General features: G+C 40.6%; 1 protein-coding gene and 1 long non-coding RNA gene across 2 annotated transcripts in view; one reads left to right on the top strand and one right to left on the bottom strand.

Annotated features, from left to right (window-relative positions):
* The window catches only part of LOC139101391 (uncharacterized), a 102,577-nt gene that overhangs the window by 6,001 nt on the left and 76,177 nt on the right, over positions 1-20,399 (bottom strand). The gene's annotated exons all lie outside the window — the stretch shown is intronic.
* Positions 15,183-18,622, top strand: LOC139101390 (trypsin-1-like). Its single transcript, XM_070654495.1, has 6 exons — positions 15,183-15,339; positions 15,455-15,543; positions 15,684-15,825; positions 15,899-16,006; positions 16,292-16,441; positions 16,816-18,622. The coding sequence occupies exons 1-6, from the start codon at positions 15,238-15,240 to the stop codon at positions 16,960-16,962; spliced, it is 738 nt and encodes a 245-aa protein (XP_070510596.1). The 5' UTR covers positions 15,183-15,237; the 3' UTR covers positions 16,963-18,622.

The raw sequence follows: 20,399 nt of genomic DNA, 5'->3' as shown, positions 1-20,399 counted from the left end.
TTATGAAAGACTTGTGTGAATGCGCATCCCGCTAGCGTATCGCCCATTATACGTTTCCGTAGTTCTTTCCTTCCTCTCTCATTTTTTTTCTCCCTTTTTTTTTTATATACGGCCGTTCGTCACGACAACACGAGCGCGCCGTATTTCCCCTGAGAGTTTTTCGCAGCCGCAGTAATTGTTTACTGCCGTGGTACCGGTCGTACGATGGTGATCGCGAAGTCAATTTTTCTCCGCGCTCAATGCTGATGCTCAGTACTTTCAACGTCTTAGCGCAGCCACGAATCTTAAGTTACAATAAAATTCTCTATCAAAGCTTTATCATTCAACCGAACGATAAGATGAGTCTTCATTGAACAGTCGTATCTTTTTAATTAATAGATAACAAGAGTATACAGTAATTAACAATCAGAGATAACAAGCGCCGTGATTCCTCGATCCGTATAAAATATGTAGAATATTAAGAAATATATTAATAATAAATAAAAAATAATGTAATCAATATTATACAGCGAAAAATTTACGCATTGTACTTTTTCATGAACCACCCTGCACGTTCTATTAGACACCAAATGTGTCCCGCGCGGACGTTAATGCTTTTCGATAGGTATAATCTATATGCACTCCGCGCGTTTGGATATATCAAAGGCGGGCGTATGCAAACGTCGAAACAATTAAACCGTACAGGCCAATTTAGAGGCGTGTTTATTCCGCGCGCGGTAATTCCCGCGTGCGGTCGGGATACGCGGTACAAACGCGGGCGAGTTAATCCCCTGTCCATTTGCGTCGCGCAAGAATCTCACTTACGGCCATTGGCGCGGCCCCGGCATCGTCGCGTGAGGAATTCCGTATTAAAAGTTTACCCGTCCTACCACCCCCTGCGGGGAGGGGGGGGGAAGAAGCGGAACGGCTCTCGCTTGCGGGAAAGGGCCCGGAATTCCGTTGCCGCGCGTTACAGCCAAGGTACCAGGAATTCTGTAGTTACCCGCGTACGTTAGTCGCCTCTCCTGTTTCGCAGCCCCCGTTCCATCCGCCGTTCCGATGCCGGCGCCGTACTGTAAACCGGACCTTCTGACTGCCGTCGATGGAAATCGAGACCCTTTGACACCCTACACCGCCAGGCGTTCACGCGAATATTTTTCCACGCTTGACTTTTATTCGTCGCTGTTTCCGGGGGAAGAGGGAGAATAAAAAAAAAAAAAAATACCGTGAGCACAACGACGACGCTGCTGCATTCTCCGGCCGAATGCTAGTCGCCGTTTTCCTTTTTCGTTTTTTTCTTTTACATCTTTCCACCGTGAAAACACATGATAATTAAAAAAATTCTACTGCTCAAGTCACTTTGACGGAGAAAACCGATCCCGGCCGGCATCGACGTAATCCCGTAGTTACGCAGCATTTCTTTTCCGCCTTTCGGAAACATTCCCGAAATGTAGCTGCATTTGATTACATTTTTATCCGCGTTACTCCGCGGCGGTAAATTAATATTAGAGCGTCGGATTTAATAACGCCGCGTTTTGAAATCCTTGCCAGCGTATTTGTCGCCAGGACAAAATCGGGCTAGGGGGTTAGCAGCACGTAATCGCGTTACGGGACTATTTAAGTTCGGAGCTGGCAGGTGAAAGATAACAGATGAAAAACGTCTTTCCGGGGCATTTCTAAAAGCGTTAAATTACTTGACGTAGAACGGCTAAATAGGATCAAGAGGTCGCGTGGTTCGATGTTATTGAAAAAGTGCATTTATATCGCGCGTTTCGTCGATTTCAGATTCCTCCCTCGAACCGCTGTAACGCATTCTTTTTTACGGTGTTACAAACGAAGGCGTTATATCCCGGGCATCCGGTACCGCGCTTCGAAAGCGCGCGGCGCCCAGCTGTATTCATCGAAGCGTGGAATGCACGGTGCTAGTAGAGGTATCTATCGTAATAATTCCACGAACGTACACGGGGCAGGCATATGCGTCCAAATACTCGCGCGTTTGCTATCGCCATCGCTGTCGAACCGTAAATCATCGTGAAATAACGGGCGTATATGACGGCAACTATTACATTTCTCGCGCGCGAGATGTGCGCGACCCTTTTCCTCGACACATTACGACTGTCGTCCCAAGTAAACCGCTCGATGCGCGACGTATCACGACACGATGCAATTGGACATTCGTTCCGTGTTTGCCTCTTGTTATTGCAACTCAGTTTACTTAAATCAAATCGGTTTCTACGACGTATTTACGTTCTTCCAGTGTATCCACGTCGATCAAATTCTACCGTACGTTTTGCCCAATGGTGTGAAAAAAAAAAAAAGATAGAATATTGTCACACTTTCGATAGAAGTCGCGATTGAAGTTGATTAAAAAAAAAAAAAAAATTAAACAAAGCGATATACAGTATATAAAATAAATATCTTGTTTAGAGAATTGTATTTTTACTAAAAATAAATGAAATTTATCGCTTATCAATATTTGATTATTTTATAAAGAAATGTAAAATGTGCTTTTTTTTGTATAAAAAAAATGTGCTTTTTTTTTATACAAAAAAAAAAAAGAAAGAGAGATATATGTATAACGAAAGAGCATCAATTGTAACTTGATTTAAAATAAAGTATTAAACTATCCCGATGAGAGAGTCTGGCATTCTTGACGGAAATTCCGTTTGCTTTATTTATGTATATTCTCATCGAATTCCCCGCGCTCCTGCAGCCAGCAGCAAACCACTCTCGTCTCGGGAATTGTACGGCGTATACGAGCAAGATGGTAGAAAATTTTCCGTCCCGAGACGAGAACGAGGCACCACTGCCTCAAGTCATTATCCAATGCATACGTTGGGCGAAGTTAAACGTTGTACGTGCCTTTTTTCCCGCCTATCGACGTCTATATATCGCACGTAAAAATAAATACGGAAATACATAACGGCGCCCTTCGATTCTTTATTAAACTCGAGATATTAAGTTCGACGCAATCATTCAATTTTTTTTTTTCTTGCTTTCATTTATTTTTTTTGTTTCTTTTTTTTTTCCGTTGATCACGAAGCATGAAAAATTTCGTTCAAATACGCGCATGGGATGCATGTCTAATCAACGTACGAATATATTGGCCCGTACGTTTACATCGGAAACAACCGATGGGGGAAAGCTTAATAAACATTTGTCGTTTGTAACGATATTGACAACGAATATGTTTCTTTACACCAGGTGGGAAATTGTCCCCGGTTCGAGTTGCGAGATTAAAGCATCAGAATTTTTTATTTATATCGAAAATTCAGGATCAATCCTTCAAGTTCTCCCACATTTAACCCACCGTGCGAATTTAACATAATGATATACGCGAATTTTTGTCTTCGCCGCGGATAAGCAGCGCTTTGTCGTTTTTATTCATGCGTATTTTTATCAAACTTTTCCCACATTCTCTCTCTCTCTCTTTCTTTCTCCCTCCTTCATTTTTATCACACCGGAGATTGTACCGCGCGTATAATAAAGCTGGCGGAAAATGTTGGCGGAGAGTAGCAAGGGCTCATGCCCCGGAAAGTCCCTATGTAACACGGCCACGTACGTTATGGCGTTTTAACCGGTCATTGTTTCCCCGAAAAGTTTTCCCCCGCCGAGGCAAACCGTAAACTTATCATTTATTTTTTTTTTTTTTTTTTCCTCAACGTAAACTCCTTCGCGTACAGATGACACACTCCCCGATCCTGCCATTTTTCGATAAAGCGGCCAATAAAACATTTTTCGCACTCTTCCCCTACGTATTCGCCGTGGCAGCTTCGCTATAAATGTTTTACGACCGAGGTAGATATTGAATTCTTTTTAAACGCCTTCGACGCACTAGCACGCATTTAGCTAAGAACTCGGAAATTTGTTATCGACGATACTTAACCTCTCGAGAATGTGAAGGATCTCTTTTTCTCCATCGCGAGCACGCGTTATTAACTCTTTTTACATGCGTCGAAAGACCCGCGAGACGCGTCGCGTGGTTGAATAAAATATTTTAAAAGGATCCCGAGCGGAAATTTATCTAGCTAATCTGATTTTGCAGCTAGTGGTTAGATCGCGCAGATAAAATACTAGCTATAAATTATAAGAAGGTATTATTTAGTGACTATCTTCAAAAAATGAAATTGTCATTTAAATAAAGAAAAACAAAATCTGTCTAGTTTCGATCTGTATAGTTTTCGTCCGGCGTGTACCGTGTATCTAAATAGATGTCTAAACGTTTTTCGCCGCGTACTTGTTTACTGTTTCGTTCTGATCTTACGCAAGGCTCGCTCGACTGCCGAATTCGCCGGGCAAACCGGTTCTTGCTGTCCGCTGCCCGCGCGTCCTCCACCTTCGCGAATTTCGAGCGCAAGGTACCGGTCAGATGTAAACACACGCACGTACTCACACTACCGCGACGAGCGACAGGAACCGGTCAGCCCGATGAATTCGGCAGTCGAGCGTTGCGTAAGGTCAAAACGCGGCAGTAGACTAGTACGCGGCGAAAAACGTTTAGATATCTAGCTTTTCTAGCTCGTTATTAGTTAGAATTAATTATTTGGTACCTAGCACGTATTGAGCGTTACATTTCTGGCTCAGTGCTGGACAGATTTGCTAGACGAGATGAGCCACGAATTGGCCAGCTAATTATTAGGTAACAGTGGGAATCAATTTCCGCTCGGGATATTAAATCGTTCCACTCCTTCATCCATTCGCAGTTGCAAACGAGATATTTAATTTTGCACACATATGCATATTTCTCGCGTAAATACACCTGCAGAACACTTATGTGATAAATATGTATAGACGCTATAACAATCCGCTTGCACAAAGGATTTGCGCATTGCGGCAGATATTTATCATCGCGGGGAAACTTTGAAATGTGTCTCGCGTGTCGATCTCTCAAGCTAGCGTTGTCGCCCGCGACTCCGACGGTTTTGTTTAAACGACTCGCCAAAAAGCGACGGCGACGCGGCCGGCTGGCGATCGCCGTTGGCAAGAAGCGACGGTCCCCGTATACCCGGGCTAATGGAACTCTTTTATCGGAGGCTCGACTTCGCAGGACGGTCGATACTTTATATTCGCGCGGACGAGTCATAGGCGTCATATTTCCGAGCCAGCGTCAGGGAAAAGAGGGACAGAACGAAATGGAATCCCAGTCTATGGACTCGTCACGCGCGACAGGAGCTACGAAGCGGCCGGGATTTCGCACGTGGGTCGATGAGAAGGATTGGGAGCTCGGCAAGGGGTGGCGAGAGACACGCGAAGGCCTGTTAGGATTATTTGCACATCGCTGGGATGGAGTTGGGCTTCGTTTCGTCGGAACTTGCGTCACTGCATGCTACGTAATCGCGGTCGATTCGTTCGACGGACGGAAGATTAAAATTTTCTTTTTTTTTCTTTTTCTTATTTTTTTTTTTACAAACGCACGATTTAATTGTTTTTACTTTTTATCTTTGTTAGATAATAAAAATTTTATAAAACCGTATGAAATTTATATTTTTTTCAGAATTACAGATAAAAGTCTGCTTTTTTTTTTAATTATCTTGTACCTTGGAATGAGACGTGGTTTTGAAATAAAACGTGGTAGAAAAACAGATTTTATTTCGAATCTATTCCCAGCAAAGAAATGCCATTTTTTCGGACAAAAGCTGTACTACCTACGGAATATCCATATTCCTCTTTCGTTGCTTTTGTCCGAAAAGTGGCAATTTCCAGCATGAATTCCGTACGAATGATATTGGTTTTCTCCCCTTTACATGAAAAAATAATAGGAAACAGTGTCTGTTGTACGTCTTTTCTTGATTTCTTGAAATCCTGAGCGATCGCCTCGTCCCTAACTTCGATCAGCCCTGCTGCGTGTGAAAGGGCCCGCGACGACGTATTTTGTTGGACAAACGACGCGATCCCGGCGGTGATCGATCGACGTTTAAAACGTTCCGAGTGATGGAGGATGTATTTTCGTAAAACGCTTGATATCGTGCGTATGTTCACCGAGATCGATACGCGCGGCGCAACGTCGCGCGGCGTTATCGAACAAAAATGAGGAATGGAACGCTAAGGGATACGCGTCAGCTAGCCTTTCGCCGGTATCGCAAATCGATGCCGGCATTAAGCGTGAGGTCAACGGATAGAAAATACGCGCCCCGCGATTTTCATAAAGCGTCAGACCTCGACTTTTCCTCGACGGATTCGCCGAGTGTGTCGCGCGAGGAAACGCCCGCGCATGGACATGTGCCCCTCGCAGTTTTAATACCGTGCTTATGATTTATGTATCGGGATACATATTGCATCGAATCCTCTCTCGCACTAATGTTGACACTGGGAGCAAAGCGCTTCTCTGCACGAACGAGATTTTTGCGTCTCGCGCAAAAGTTCGGTCGCTAAAAAAAAGAAAATCTAACTACTCTCGACAAATTACAGTATCGCCGTTTCAGACATAACGCGTTCTATTTTATAAATATTATTTAAATAATACAAGCTCGATTGCTTAAAACTTTCCAACTCTCAGGGTAACAAAAAAATACGTATTCTCTAGGTAAAACATAATTGCGATCGTGGTATGCAAACCTTCTCATTGAATAAAATTCTCTTCATTAAACAAAAAAAAAACTTTGGCGGGGATCAGTATATACGTTGTATTTTAACCATCGATGACACGCAGGAACGTCGAGCTGTGATCGAAAAGTCTGTGCGTCGTCCTACCGGGGAATGAGTTTATCGTAGGGAAGGTTACAAACGCTACTCAACGGAAGAGCCTTAAAAATGAGGGGTTCCGCGGCAGAATACAGAGAAAATTTCAGGGAAGCCGAAGTGGTCATAATCTTGACTGATGCGAGCATTCGTCACTCGTTAAATTTCTTTCCCCGTGCACGAGCCGCCCTGACGAATATCTCGGCGGAATAGAGTTGCAAATTAGGACTCTGTTACGTCGTTCGCTCTTTCTTAAAAAAAAAAAATCTTTGTCGGCGGGAGGAAAAGCAGAAGGGGTGGCGCGAAGCGCGGTTCAAGGCTGCCTCATAATGCCTCTAAATTTTCGTTACCGCGCGATGGAAAGCGGTCCAGAATGTTGGCGCGTAAACGAGTTTAAGTAAGAGAAACGGTCATACGGAGAAGTCGCGTGTAGACAGTCCGCCATTGTTCTCGGTAATTTGCTACGTTTCCGTCTTTATACCGGCGGAGAGTCCTAACAAATGCGTCACCTTAAGCACTGCTAAGGCTACTCGTGACTATGATCTACCGCGCGACGGGCAAACGTCAGAGCGGGAGGCGGTTCTGCATCCCCGCTACATTCCCCGGTTTATTGAGCATGAAACATAATTCTAATAAACGTTTTAATATCAGCATGGAAATCTTCTCGTAAACTCACGCTCGCTGAATTACAGAAGGTTTTAAGAGATGGATTTCAACAAAGACCCTCGAGGATTGTCTCTAAAGACGCGACCATTCTTATTACTTCGTGTACGGTAATTCATCGCATTTAGCATCGTCAGATGCTGTCTTCGCGAGTCTACGGGCGAGGGAGGCGACTCGACGGAGGAAGGGAATCAAAGCCGCCTCCGCACAATGCGCCCTCTTACTGAGCGTAAATCCGGTTTATTCCACGGTAAGGAGGATACAATGCGGCGAGCAGCGCGCCGAATCCATTCCGCGCACATTCGGTAGACAAACAATAATTACAGAGACCTCGGTCCTTCGGATGGCACTCCGAGAAAATACTGATGCAATCTGGAGTGCAACGACGGGGGCGAGCCTCGGCACGGGGCGGAAGAGCCCGCGCTTTTATTTCCCCGAGAAACGGAAAACGACGTTAAGTCGGGACGGCCGCCGCCGGTGCGGTTGTGCATGTGCGCCCACCAGCTACCCTATCCACGCGTTTTGCGCTCTTTTTATATTATTAAGTTTCTAACGTACTGAAAAGAGAACGGCGGACGCGGCTGCGCTCGTGTGCGACACCGGTTGTACGTTTTACAGCCGCCGGGATAACTATCTTCGTCGTAGCGACGCTCCGATATCGCCTGAGAATCTCGCGAAATTGTCGCAATAAGTGTACCACGCGTCGCAACATCCACGTGTTTCTTTCTTACGCCACCGTAAGCTCTTTCTTTCTCGAACCACTAAGCAGGGAATAATGGAAATCGTAGAGGGGGGTAACCTTTACCCTCGAATCTTTTTCAGGAACGTCGACGTATATTGAAATTCGCCGGGTAATTTTCCGACCGATACCGGCGGTGTATTTTTAAGACAATTTTCGAGCGCCCGGGGAAAAAAGGAACGTCGCTGATTATCAGCGCTCTAGCGAATTAACAGAATTAAACGCAGTGCGAGAAAAGTTTCGGCCGTCTTTCTCCAGCTCTACTATTCCCTGTTCTCTTAATTACCTTTCTTTACGCGCGAGATAACAAGCCGCGGCGGTCATAGCCCGCGATCGTCCTCGTTCGTGAGGCATCAGGGAGCAGCTCGATTTCTAACCGGCGAAGAGAGTTTCGTTGTTAGAATGACGTCGGTGGCAAATGCGCGGAACGCCGTCGAATAAAAAGTCGATACGCTTTCGCGGAATTGAGGTGTGCCCGAGAGAGGCTGGTTATCGCAGCCTCCTGGTCCACGGGCGCGCGAGCTACGCGTGCAAGGAGGAGAACGTTCTCGGTTTCATCGGGGAACTACGAGCTGCTTATTTTCGCGCGTACGGCGAGAGGCAGAATTTCTTTTTCCAGTTTCGCTGTTGTCGCGGTTTGTTGCCTATTGTCGACTATCGAGCAGAACAGACAACTAGTTTCGTCGCGCATGGACGCTTTCCTCTCACAGGAGGCGAGAATTGTTCCGGAAAACGACCCTTTTATTTTCGTTCCCGTACTATCGGCAAGTTTTTGTTCTATGATTAGCGGAATTTGAAATTCGAGGTCCAAAAAAAAAAGAAGAAAAAAAACATATGGCCAAAAAACAGGTCTTTTTGCTATTACTTTTTTTCACGAACGCTTTACGCGAAATTAATCGAATACGTTATTATCCTATAAAAACGAACGATTTGCTCGTTTTGCCTTCGTGAAAATTTTTATTTTAACGCGCGATTACGCGAGGCGCGCTTAAATTGTCGGCGTGTGCGAAATGTGTGTTTAAATTTTAGATATCGCGTTTAAATCTAAAGTGGACTCTAAACCTCCGCATTCGCGAAATTGATATCGGCCATGTCCGCGTATGTAAAGTTGCGTTTATGTCACGCGAACGGACGAACGAATGGATTCGTTGTAATGCGAACGATGACGACTGCGAGCGAATCGAAGTATTCGTTCGCGTTTGCTGCTATTTCCCCGCAAAACGATAAACCTGCAAATCATCGAAAGAGGCTCGGCGAGGTTTAATAGTACGGGAACGTATGCATGTGCGCACGCTTAAACCTATACCATAATTTCACGCATTGAAAGTTCGAATTTCAGGCGCAATTAAATTTAACAATGCCTTAAATTTCGAAGACAGCAGTTGGCAGGAAAAAATTTAGCTAATTAAAAACGTGCCGCGTTATCTTTAGAAAATTGTTAATCAGAACGTATCCTGATAATTAATTAACTCGGCGATTTAAGTTAATGTAATTTTAACGTAATAATTTAATTAAAAAAAATTAGTAAGTATTTTTATTACTATTTGTTTTTACCATCGCTCGCGGCGTTACGCATAACTATAAACGACTTTACAGCAGTTCGGAAAACTCGGCTGTTATCTCGAGTGTGAATGTCAAAGAATAAATTTCTGCGAAATCGCCGTTTCTCGGCGTTTGTTCACGGTATATTTGCCGTCGCGGTGCCGCATGTAATAATCGCCCCGCTATTATGATGTAATAACGCTCTGTGCCATTACTTTAATACGGTATCGCTTCACAGAGTTTTGCCACTTCGCACGTAACGCTGCGATATTGAACGGTAACTTCCTGACTGCTAGTTTTCCCGAATGCCGCCGCTAGCTACTTGAGAATACATTTCTACTTGAATTCTCTAATGATATCGAGATCGACGTTTCTGCAAAATATTTCTATATATGAAAGAGGTTTCCGATGACTCTTTGCGGCACAGAAATAGAATTTGAAAAAAATGTTTTTTCTACCAAGTAGAGATTAAGATCTGGGGAGGAAAAAATGTGGAGAAAATTCACGTAAAAATGTAATAAAGAAAAAAAAATAAATAATAATAAAACGAATATTCCCGCAGAGGTATTGAAGTGAGTTAAGTGGATCGATGATTTACACGGAGGATACCTATCGCGACGATTTCGATGATAATGCTTCGACAGAAAACTGCCGCTCGAAACGTAAACGCGTATCGCCGCGAGAGTTGTTGTTTCACCGGCGGAGAAATATTTATGCTGCTTACACAATTACTCGGTACGATCTTCTCAGCCGCGCAGGGTTCTCCGCGGTGGAAAATAAAACAGCGCAACTTTATGATAGTTCAAATACGTGCTTGCGGCTTTAAAATGGTCGCGCCATTCGATTCACCGCGTTTACCGCATCCTCAATGATTCTTTACATTACAAATGATGCCGGATGGCTAGGAATTCACAACTATGCGCGCGATAAAGTTTTTCCATTAACTCCAAACTACAGTTTCACCGCCCGAAACAATGCGGCTTGAATAAAAAATTTATTATTAAATTTATACGCGCGAGAGATGCTTTTTTCTTTTTTTTTTTTTTTTAAAGGATTTTGCTTCACAGATTTTTATTCAACGGTGTAATGAGAAGATACTACGTTTTGAAACCGAAAGATATGTTCGTTGTGCCGTTTCTATCATTCTTGGCGCTTTATTCGCGATCGTAAATGCTACGTTTCCAGTTACCACGCACACGCACACGTATACGTTACATCCGGTAGTATTTCTCCAAGCCTATGTGACGGCTGAAGGGGATGAAATGGTCAGGTGGTCGTGGACGACTGTCAGGAAAGTTATTGGATGTAGTCTACGGCTTTATGAGATCATCGAAACGGATCGTTCGTCGTGCGTCAGTTCGCCGCGCCGACCGGAACGTCGAGGAAACGCGGAATTAAAACATGTTCATCCGACACGACACCAATGACACGCGGGCCGATGGGTTCAGCAATATTTACTGATTAACTAAGCTTCGGGATGCCGAGTCGATTTCCTTCTCGTCGTAGACATATTACGAGACATTGACATTTTTATCGCGCGGTTCTCGGTCTCTACGAGCGTAATATATGATATTTTTGCAATAATATTTCGTTCTCACTTGAATCTCCCTCGCGTACGTTTATACAGAGAGGTGAAATACATACTCACACACACACACACACACACAAATTCGGGTGATCGCAAAATTTAAATTACTTTTATCGAGTGGTAGATTGAAATTAATTAAACCTATACGCGTCGGCGCCGTTATTATTACTTGCTCCGTTGATGATATCACTTATGTGAAAATACTGGGCTTTATGATCAGAACGTGAAGAGATTGAAGGTACGAGAATGCACAGGGATAAAGAGATAGAAAGAGAGAAAAGGAATAAAAATGCAACAATTTTTTAAAGGCCAAATCGTGCGTAAAGATCGGCTGCTCATAATACTAGTCGGAAATGGATATTCCTCAATATTTCCGTTCTTTGCTCCAATAAGCTTGGATTCGAGCAAATATGGAACGCTGATCGCAAAAACAATTTTTTTTTTCCCGATAATCATTTACATAACATTGGAATAAAATGGCATTATCAAATGCACAATTGAAATATTTATTTTTAAACGCTGGTTTTTTTAAGAATTTTTACAGACGGTAGATCTCTATCAAGAACATAAGCTATATATGAAGAACAATTTAAGATAAGATTAAAAAATTAAATTACTTCTCGATTGGTTTCACGGAATTTTTCTTTTTTTTTTTTGTATCTTTAATAATTTACAAGTAATATTGTCCTATCAGACACAATCAAGTTACTGTTTCTTAAAAAAAACACATCTCTTATATAATTCATATCGAGACTGATATTAAAGATTAGATTTTGATCGAGTGTATAAACGATGTAAAATGATTTGCGATAAGATTTAAAAGTACTTCACGATTTGCTTCACGGAACCTTTTCTCTTTCTTTATATCTATTTAATAATTTAGGATTATTATTGCATATCATGCCGTACTGTTGCTTTACAAAAAAGAGAAGTTTATATAATTTATATACGTCGAGAACGGTGAAAGATGTGAGACTATGAAATCGACCGATAATAAAACAACAATATTTAATCTGTAGCCGTTGGCGTGCGTTAATTCGTAATTAGCAATTCAATATCGAGGTACGATATTCCTACTCAAGCGCGAATTTCAGGCGCAGCCGACGACGTTCCTGAGCTTCGTTATAAAATACGATTAAGCATTTATCATACGCTGTCTAAAGGAATGTATAATTTTACTTTCTTGCGTGCTAATTGAACGTATACTCGCACAAACATGAAATCACATTTTCGCATTATTATTTGCTTCAGGAAGAAGAGGAAAATGGTATCATTTTTGTCGGCAAAAACTTTTATTCGCGAAGCATTTACTGCGGATATTATGAAGCTGCTAATGAGTCAGTGTCGAGAATGCAAGATCAAAGTAAAAATGTAATATCACATTACACGACTCAACGTTACGCTTCGCCACGAAATGAAACCCAGGAAATAAAAATGTATGGCAATCATAATTACCGACATAACCGCGCACACCTCGAACGCACGGATGACGTTACATTGTGTATGGCGAGTGTCGCGGAAAAATCTAATTTTTATACATTTTTCGTATCCTCCATCCATTAAAATAAAAATCCCGCTAGTAAATGTTTTTTTACTTTTTTTTTTTTATTATTTTTTTCCGAGATGAAACGAAATATCAAGAATTGCAATGAATATCGTAATCTGTAATATAATTTCAGTAAAATTGAGAATTAACTCTATTCTGTATATAAATTTTCATACAATTCGCTATTGGATGTGATATTAAATTTTGCTGGCGTGAAATTAATTAATGTGAAAAAAGAAAATTCTGGTTAAATTGAGCAATGTAATACGTGAGCGTTTTAGTTATATATATTTTTCACGTTGCTTTTCGGTTTGGAAAATTGGGAGAATATTACGCGAAGGCATGCGTAATTCGAATATTAGCGAAATGCACATAAAGTGATCTCGCATGATGATAAATCTGCTATAAATTTAGATAAACGTTGTTTTCTCCTCGCCATAATTTCAATGCGTGGCAGTTAACGCGAGGTTAAACCTTATCGATGTCACGATTATGTATCCACACCGAGTGACCATGGTAAGTCACGTTATGCATATTATTTAAAAACACATCTCGACGATAACGCGGTGTTCTTTATCCGCCTGCTTACGAGTTCTTATATTACCGATAATTCAACACAAGCGAAATACTAAAGCTATATAATTGCATTTAGAACAATAGACTTTTTTAATAACTCGAATAAAAATATCCAGAAACATTCCCGTATTATCGAATTATTTTATTAAAAAAAAAAATATATATATATATATATATATAAAATATTAAATTTAATATATATCTTTTTAACAAATTTTACCAAAAGGAAAGTGCTATTAAACTGAAAGTTATTCAAGTCTCATTTGAATCTCAAAGTGAAATGTAAAAGATTTTGTCTATTTGCATTCTCAAAATTGATGCTTGCAAAATAGATCTACCAAAGTTGTGCTAAAAGATGCAAATATAACTTTAGGAAGCATGACAGTGGAATATTTCATATTGCTCGTGCGTCAGCATCACGTACGTGTTAAACTATTGTACGTAGTGGAAACTAAGTAAGTATTAGGAGTTGGAAATTTCGAACAGATTACAACGAGTTAACCTAGGAGGAAGTTTACGTATACGAGGGCAGCACCCACTCAGATTCGTAGAGCAACATTCCCGTAAGTGAGATTGTTGTTTCGCAATAAACGTGATTGGGCGGGATAACAAATAATTAGCTTTTCTCTATCTGTACACAATTATATAGAGTATCTCACGGTTGCGATATTACCTCGAACATATTTTAGACGTTTTGTAAGCGATGTATCTTTTTATTGCCAAATAAATAAATTACCGAATAATTGTCTATTATTTTCTATTATTTTATATTGAAAATTTTTTTTATATTTACTTAAATGCAAAAAAAAATCGAGTAAAATACTAAAGTTGCTATCTTATATGTCATTATATGCTTCTGCCTGTTCTGCGCAAAGTGTTCTATTCACCAATACTTTCCACGTAAAGATCACTTATCGGAAGTGTGAATTTGCGTCAATCGACATCTTCGTCTATCAAATATACTAACTACTTTTTGGTAAGAGCGAAGCGCCGCTAGCTACATACCGCGCGCTTGACTGCCGACAAAGTAATGCGAGAGTGGTAACTTTGACGTCGCGCGAGACACGTACACATCGCGCTCGGTAGCGTTGCTAACTAGCGGATTTCAAAGGAATTCATATACACCGAATATTATATTTAATATTAACTTAACGGTTTTATGATTTACAATTAATTCATAGATACGCGGCGGTTCTTGTAAACTGTATCAATTAATTTGTAATGGCTAATTTAATTTCCGTCAGTTCCTCAATGATTCAAATTTCAAGATCTCAGTACGCTGTACTTACGCATACCTGGTTGCTAGGTATTGCGTTAATTTTGGTTTAATTTTCTGGCTGCCAGCGCGTCAGATTTGTTTTGCAATCAACAGATTGCCTATGAACGTATTTTTATTTTATATTGGGGTATACATATATTGTGTGCGAATATACAAAAAAAAAAAAAAAAAAAAAAAAAATAGGAAACGCTAAAATATTTTTCACTGCACTATGAAATCGTATAGCGTATAAAAATAAAGGGGAAAAAAAAGGGGATTGATTACCGGAAATATCGACGCAACGTTAAAAGCTTTAAAAACGTGACCCTAATTTAAACGTGCAACTTTTTGATTTGTACAGATTGATAGATAGATTAAATTCGCAGCATATTTATACAGTATGTAAATCCGTCAATTTAAATCTGTGGTGGTTATTATTTCCTAAAATTGATTTGCATCGCCGCGCTGTCGGTTTTACGAAAGCGACTTATCTGCCTCGGTCGAATAATGTCACAGCAATTAATCGCTCGAAGATGCACGTTATGAATGGTTTTGAAAAAATATCATATCGCGATATCGTAATTCTGTTTGTCTTATCGGGATTCGCCGTTAATTCGCGAGCCTATTCTCGAGCAACATCAGTAACTAAGTCGCCGACGACCGCAATCATGCTGATTATACTCTGTTTGGCGTTGATAGCTTCCGCTTCGTGCTTAAAGCCGAGAATAATCGGAGGCACACCTACAACCATCAATAAGCATCCGTATCAGGTCAGTTCACCGTTCAAATATTTCTTCGCGATTAAATACCTCAATAATTACGCGAAATTGAATTAAATTAAAACGCGGATTACATTAAAAATAAAATAAAAAAAAATTCCTACAGGTCTCCATTCATTATAACGGCGAACTCGCATGCGGCGGTTCTATAATCAGTAAAGAATGGATTTTGACAGCGGCACATTGTGTCTACGGGTACGTATAAATTTATCTTAATAAATAAAATTAAATCTTATTCTCGATCAATCCGTTATCTTTCAAGTAAGATTAGATAGTCTCTAATTCTCACAAAAATCGTTAGATTAATTGTAAGTATTATATTATTGTTATTTCAGTGGAAGCCCGTCGCTCTTTAAGATTCGCGTTGCAAGCACTTATCACGATAAGGAAGGCACTCTGATCACGGCGGTCGCTACGATCGTTATTCACAAGAAATATCAAGCTGATACTTATGATTACGACGTGGCTTTAATAAAAGTACGTAGCCAATTGCGGCTTATTATTATTAATTTTTTTTTTTCTGTTAGATACTAAAAAGAATTTCCTTCAGTTACATACACCTTTAACGTTGGGTCCAAATATAAAAGTTGTCCTTCTCGCGGTGGGGAACATTAAGCCCGGCAGTCAGGCAATTGTCGCAGGATGGGGAAAGACGTCGGTAAGTCTAGTCACTCTGGCCGTCTGTTTGATTTTTGTGTCCGCGCGTTCGCGTACCAATGTCAAGATTTGTCACCGCTAAGACGCTTAGCGGCTAAGTTGACGGCGATGTTCAACGAGGTTGTTTAGCTGCGTGCAAACGTTAAGATTCGTTTGCCGAGCGCTTGACGTAGTTCCGGTTGATCGTCGAGACAAATGTTGACGGAATCTCGGGCGGACGAGCGGACCGGATGTTTGTGAACATTCGACAGGCCACAACATTACACAAACACGTTGCGAATTTCAGCGAAACGGCGCGAGCTCAAAAGTGTTGCAAAGTCTAAAAATACCGATCATAGAACAGGAGGAATGCCGGAAGATCTACGCTCGCTATCGGCCAGTGACTTCTAACATGCTCTGCGCCGGCTACCTCTCTGGTTCAAAAGACACCTGTCAGGTACGTTTTCTACATTCGATCAATGTCTTTCTATTTTCCGGAGGTTCAATGATGACCAATACTTTCTAATCCTTCCTTTTCGTATTTTATGTCATATGTGTGAATGTAAAATGAAATATTTTACTGAATTTTTTTACGTCTTTCAGAAAACCTTTTATATATATATTTTGTAACAAAATAGTTCGTAAATTATAATAATTTTTTTCTATGCATTAATATCTTTTATTTATTTCTTAACGATGATGAAGCGTTAAGTTTAGAAGAGAGCTAGACAATTTATTTGATCGAAATGAGATGTTTTAATTCACGCTACTTTTCGAAAATTGATTTCTATCGTACGAAAGTGAAAAAAAGTTTATTTGTTCATGACGCAGGGAGATTCCGGAGGTGCGCTCGTGTACAACGATGTCCAAATTGGGATCGTGTCCTGGGGCGCTCAGTGTGCGAGTGTTGGATTTCCCGGAGTGTATACGAGAGTATCCGCCATACGGCAGTGGATAACTGAGCAGACGAACGTGTAGCAGAATTAATTTTTCCCCTCCCGTCTAAACGTTTTGGCGAGATAGAAAAGAGAGAAAGAGAGAAAGAGAGAGAAATATTATATATAGAATCGGTCCACTGTTAAAAAAAAAATATCTGTTTCTATTTAACTGCATCAAAACTGGACGGCATTAATTGTACAGTAAAGGAAGACTTTGGCAATAATAATAACGTAGTTAAAAAAAAAAATAAAAAAAAAAAAAACTAAGGTTCATAAAATTTTAATGAATCTTCAGCTGCGAATGCGGTCGGTCATGCAATAATATAGCGAATAGAACTAATCAGCGAGCGCGTTTTCGACGATCGTTGTCACCGCGCGAAAACAAGTGTAATCAGTTCTAAGGTGACGACGTGTAATTTTGCGCAATGCAATAAATATTATCTTGCTGCCCTTTACACTCGCCCCGACGTAATCGTTCGTCACGCGGGATTATTAATTTCAGCGTCGACTCGGAACGGTGCTCCGGGTTTCGCAGCCGCCGCTGTGATGGCATTGAATAAACGGTTTTGCAGCCCCAGCACAGGTGGTCGACTCGTAAAGGGTAGCACAAACAGTCCCGATGCCCGTATCCGCTTTACGTACCTACCCAACGTACCGGGTGTCGCCGTAAAGAGCACTGCTGTTGTACGTGACGTTGGATGATCATCGCCCGCCGCCGTCCCATAAAGAGCGTCACGCCGAAATCGCGTCGAGATGCAAGCGCGTTCGCGCTATCCGGTGCCGGCCGTTAAGAATCGCGGCAGACGCGGCATACTAATGCGGCATGGCATTATAACCGATATGAACGATCGATATTCCCGCGGATATCAGTTTGGCGACGGTGCGCGTCCTTGCGTTCTGCCCGTGTTGTTTCGAGCGCGCGAATATATCCGGAATTTCTGATAACGATGAATTATACGTGCCGCGAAACGTTGCTAATCCTGGATCGTGCCGTACCCGCGAGCCCGGAAAGTTCACTGGTTGAATAAACTCGGGCGCATCGCGGCGGTTTCTTCGATCGGCGGCGAAGTACGGCTTTTATCTCGCTTCGTAGTTTCTCCCGGTCGAAAAAGAGCCTCGGCTTTCCCGGAAAGAATACCGTCTTTCGGTTCGAGCGTTCCCCGTAATGATTACGTTTAATTACTTGTCTTCTGAAGCCGTTTAATTATTTTCCAGCCAGTTCGTTCCGGATCATCTCGTGGATGTACAATAAAGCCACGGTAAGCTCCAGTTTCAACGTCCGTCTTTGGTATTTTGTTCCAGAAGCGATTGGTCGTAACGGACGATTGCGACAACAAACAAGCGGAATCTAGGTCGAATTCTCGGAAGCTGGATGATCGGAAATTTCTCTCACGCTCGGAAAAATTGATAGTGGCATCAATTAATCCGGATAGGGGAATAAAGAAACGGGTATCCGGCAAAAAAGTTTAGCAACGAAATTTCCACGAATGCTACCGTGATTTCTGTTTTCTTTTTTTATAAATAATTTAACGGATATTTGTTAGAGAATAATATATAAATGTCTGATAATGTCTGGAATAAATCCGAAAAAAAAGGAGCAATTTATGTGAAAAATTAAACTATCGCTTTAAACGTTTAGAATTAATAATTAAATAAGACAATGTCCAATGTATTCTCTCGATAAAATTAATTATTAAAAATTTTGTTTAAGAAATAAATGAAAAGCGTGAAAAATACGAACACCTACATATAATAGAATAAATATTCAATGGTACTTATTATTACTTCATACGGTTTTATAAAGATGCAACAATATTTATGAACATTCACGTAGCACATGAATACTAACAACCCTTTCGAATTTATAAAACCCTTCTTGGCTCTCAGTCCATGTCTAAATTCGTGTACGCTAGTTAGTAGTTTATGATACAATTGAAACATTAATTTGAATACGAAATTGATCCGCCAGATACTGATCAATCGAAGGACCGTACGGCTGACAAGGAAGTGGAAAAGCATTGTTCGGTATCTGCATCATGTAAGTATATCGAATAGGCGATAGTTGATGAATCCAAGTTCGAACAAAAGCATTTCTAGACCATGTCGCAATGGGAATTGCGACAATGGTGGTACAGAGAGATTCAGTTAGATGACCGTAACAGAGTCGGCGCGATTGGACGGCAATTCGTATAGAATTCGCATGGCTTTATCGTACTCCGATAACGCTCATTGTATACGCGTAAATATTTCGCGTTGTTAAAAAAAAAATTCAAGGTAATAACTTTCGTATTATGGCCCGTGACTTCATAACGGTGCGGGACGATTTTTCACGAAGAATAAAATCATTGAGGCATTTGATTCTCGTTATTTATTGGTAATTGTAAGCGATAAGAGCATTTGGGTAAATATAAAATCTGTGAAAATTAAACAAATCATTGACCAAGGAAAATTGACCTTACGGAAAAATTGTTACTAAAATCAACATCTGCAATATTGGGATAATTCGCGTAATGTAATTGTATCGCATGGCGAATTGTTGTCAAATTGAAGTTATAATTCGTTAGCGTTGCAAATTTCGTATTTTCGCCTCACGACAATATTTTGAATATTACTCAATACTCAATAATCCTGAAAATCGGAATCGTTTGCATTTCGATAATCCATTTATTGAATTTTTGCGTAATTAGGTGCTACGCTTGGAGTCACACTTTGGTATAGTCATAAAACTTTTTTGAAACATATTCATTAATTACACAGGTATTGTTTCATTTAAAAAAGATTGTAAAGTAATTTGTATCGACATAAAAAGGCCGAATAGTAAATCGAGAACGGACAAGTGCACAAAGCGTAGAGACAAGAGAAAGAAAGAAGCTTCCGTTTTTGTTTTGTTGTTCAGTTTTTGTTTGCGAGTTCGCTTTGAGACGATAAAACGAACAGTGAGAAAGAAAGAGAAAAGCGAATAAGCAAGCAAAAAAGAAAAAAAGAAAAAAAGGGAGGGGAAAAAAAAAAGAGGAAACCGAAGGTAAAAAGAGTATAAATGTTACATAGAAATTCGTTCACGAAAAAATATTAATTTTTGTACATATAGGTAAAAAGCAGCGCTCGTCATAATACTTTACTTTTATTCTTATGCCGTTATATAGGTAGTTTTAAATGTCGAACGGTCGCGATGGAAAATTGGCGAGCTTTCCGGTCGCGATATTTTTCTCTGCGCGAAGTAACGGAAGGAATCATAATATATTTCGACGGCGATCGATTTTTACGTTTGCATACAATGAGCGTTATAAAGGGCTCGAGATTGCAATTCTCTTCATCAGATAATTACTCTATATTTGACGTTTATTTCAAAATCTAAAATTTATTTTTTATATACTATTACTATTATTATATATTATCATAATGTAACTACGAAAATTTTATTACTACTAGATAAAATCATACGCACACCTCGCGTAAACTATTTTTCGGAAGATCTCA

This window comes from Cardiocondyla obscurior, linkage group LG03 (genome assembly GCF_019399895.1).
Source record: "Cardiocondyla obscurior isolate alpha-2009 linkage group LG03, Cobs3.1, whole genome shotgun sequence".
NCBI classification, from domain to species: Eukaryota; Metazoa; Arthropoda; class Insecta; order Hymenoptera; family Formicidae; genus Cardiocondyla; species Cardiocondyla obscurior.
Note: the sequence above shows the minus strand (reverse complement) of the source record. Positions and strands in the feature narration are given on the sequence as shown.

Coding starts and splice junctions, on each gene's coding strand:
- LOC139101390 (XM_070654495.1), top strand. CDS start 15,238: ATGCTGATTATACTCTGTTTGGCGTTGATAGCTTCCGCTTCGTGCTTA. Junction 15,340..15,454: donor TCAATAAGCATCCGTATCAG/GTCAGTTCACCG, acceptor AAATTCCTACAG/GTCTCCATTCATTATAACGG. Junction 16,442..16,815: donor GTTCAAAAGACACCTGTCAG/GTACGTTTTCTA, acceptor TTCATGACGCAG/GGAGATTCCGGAGGTGCGCT.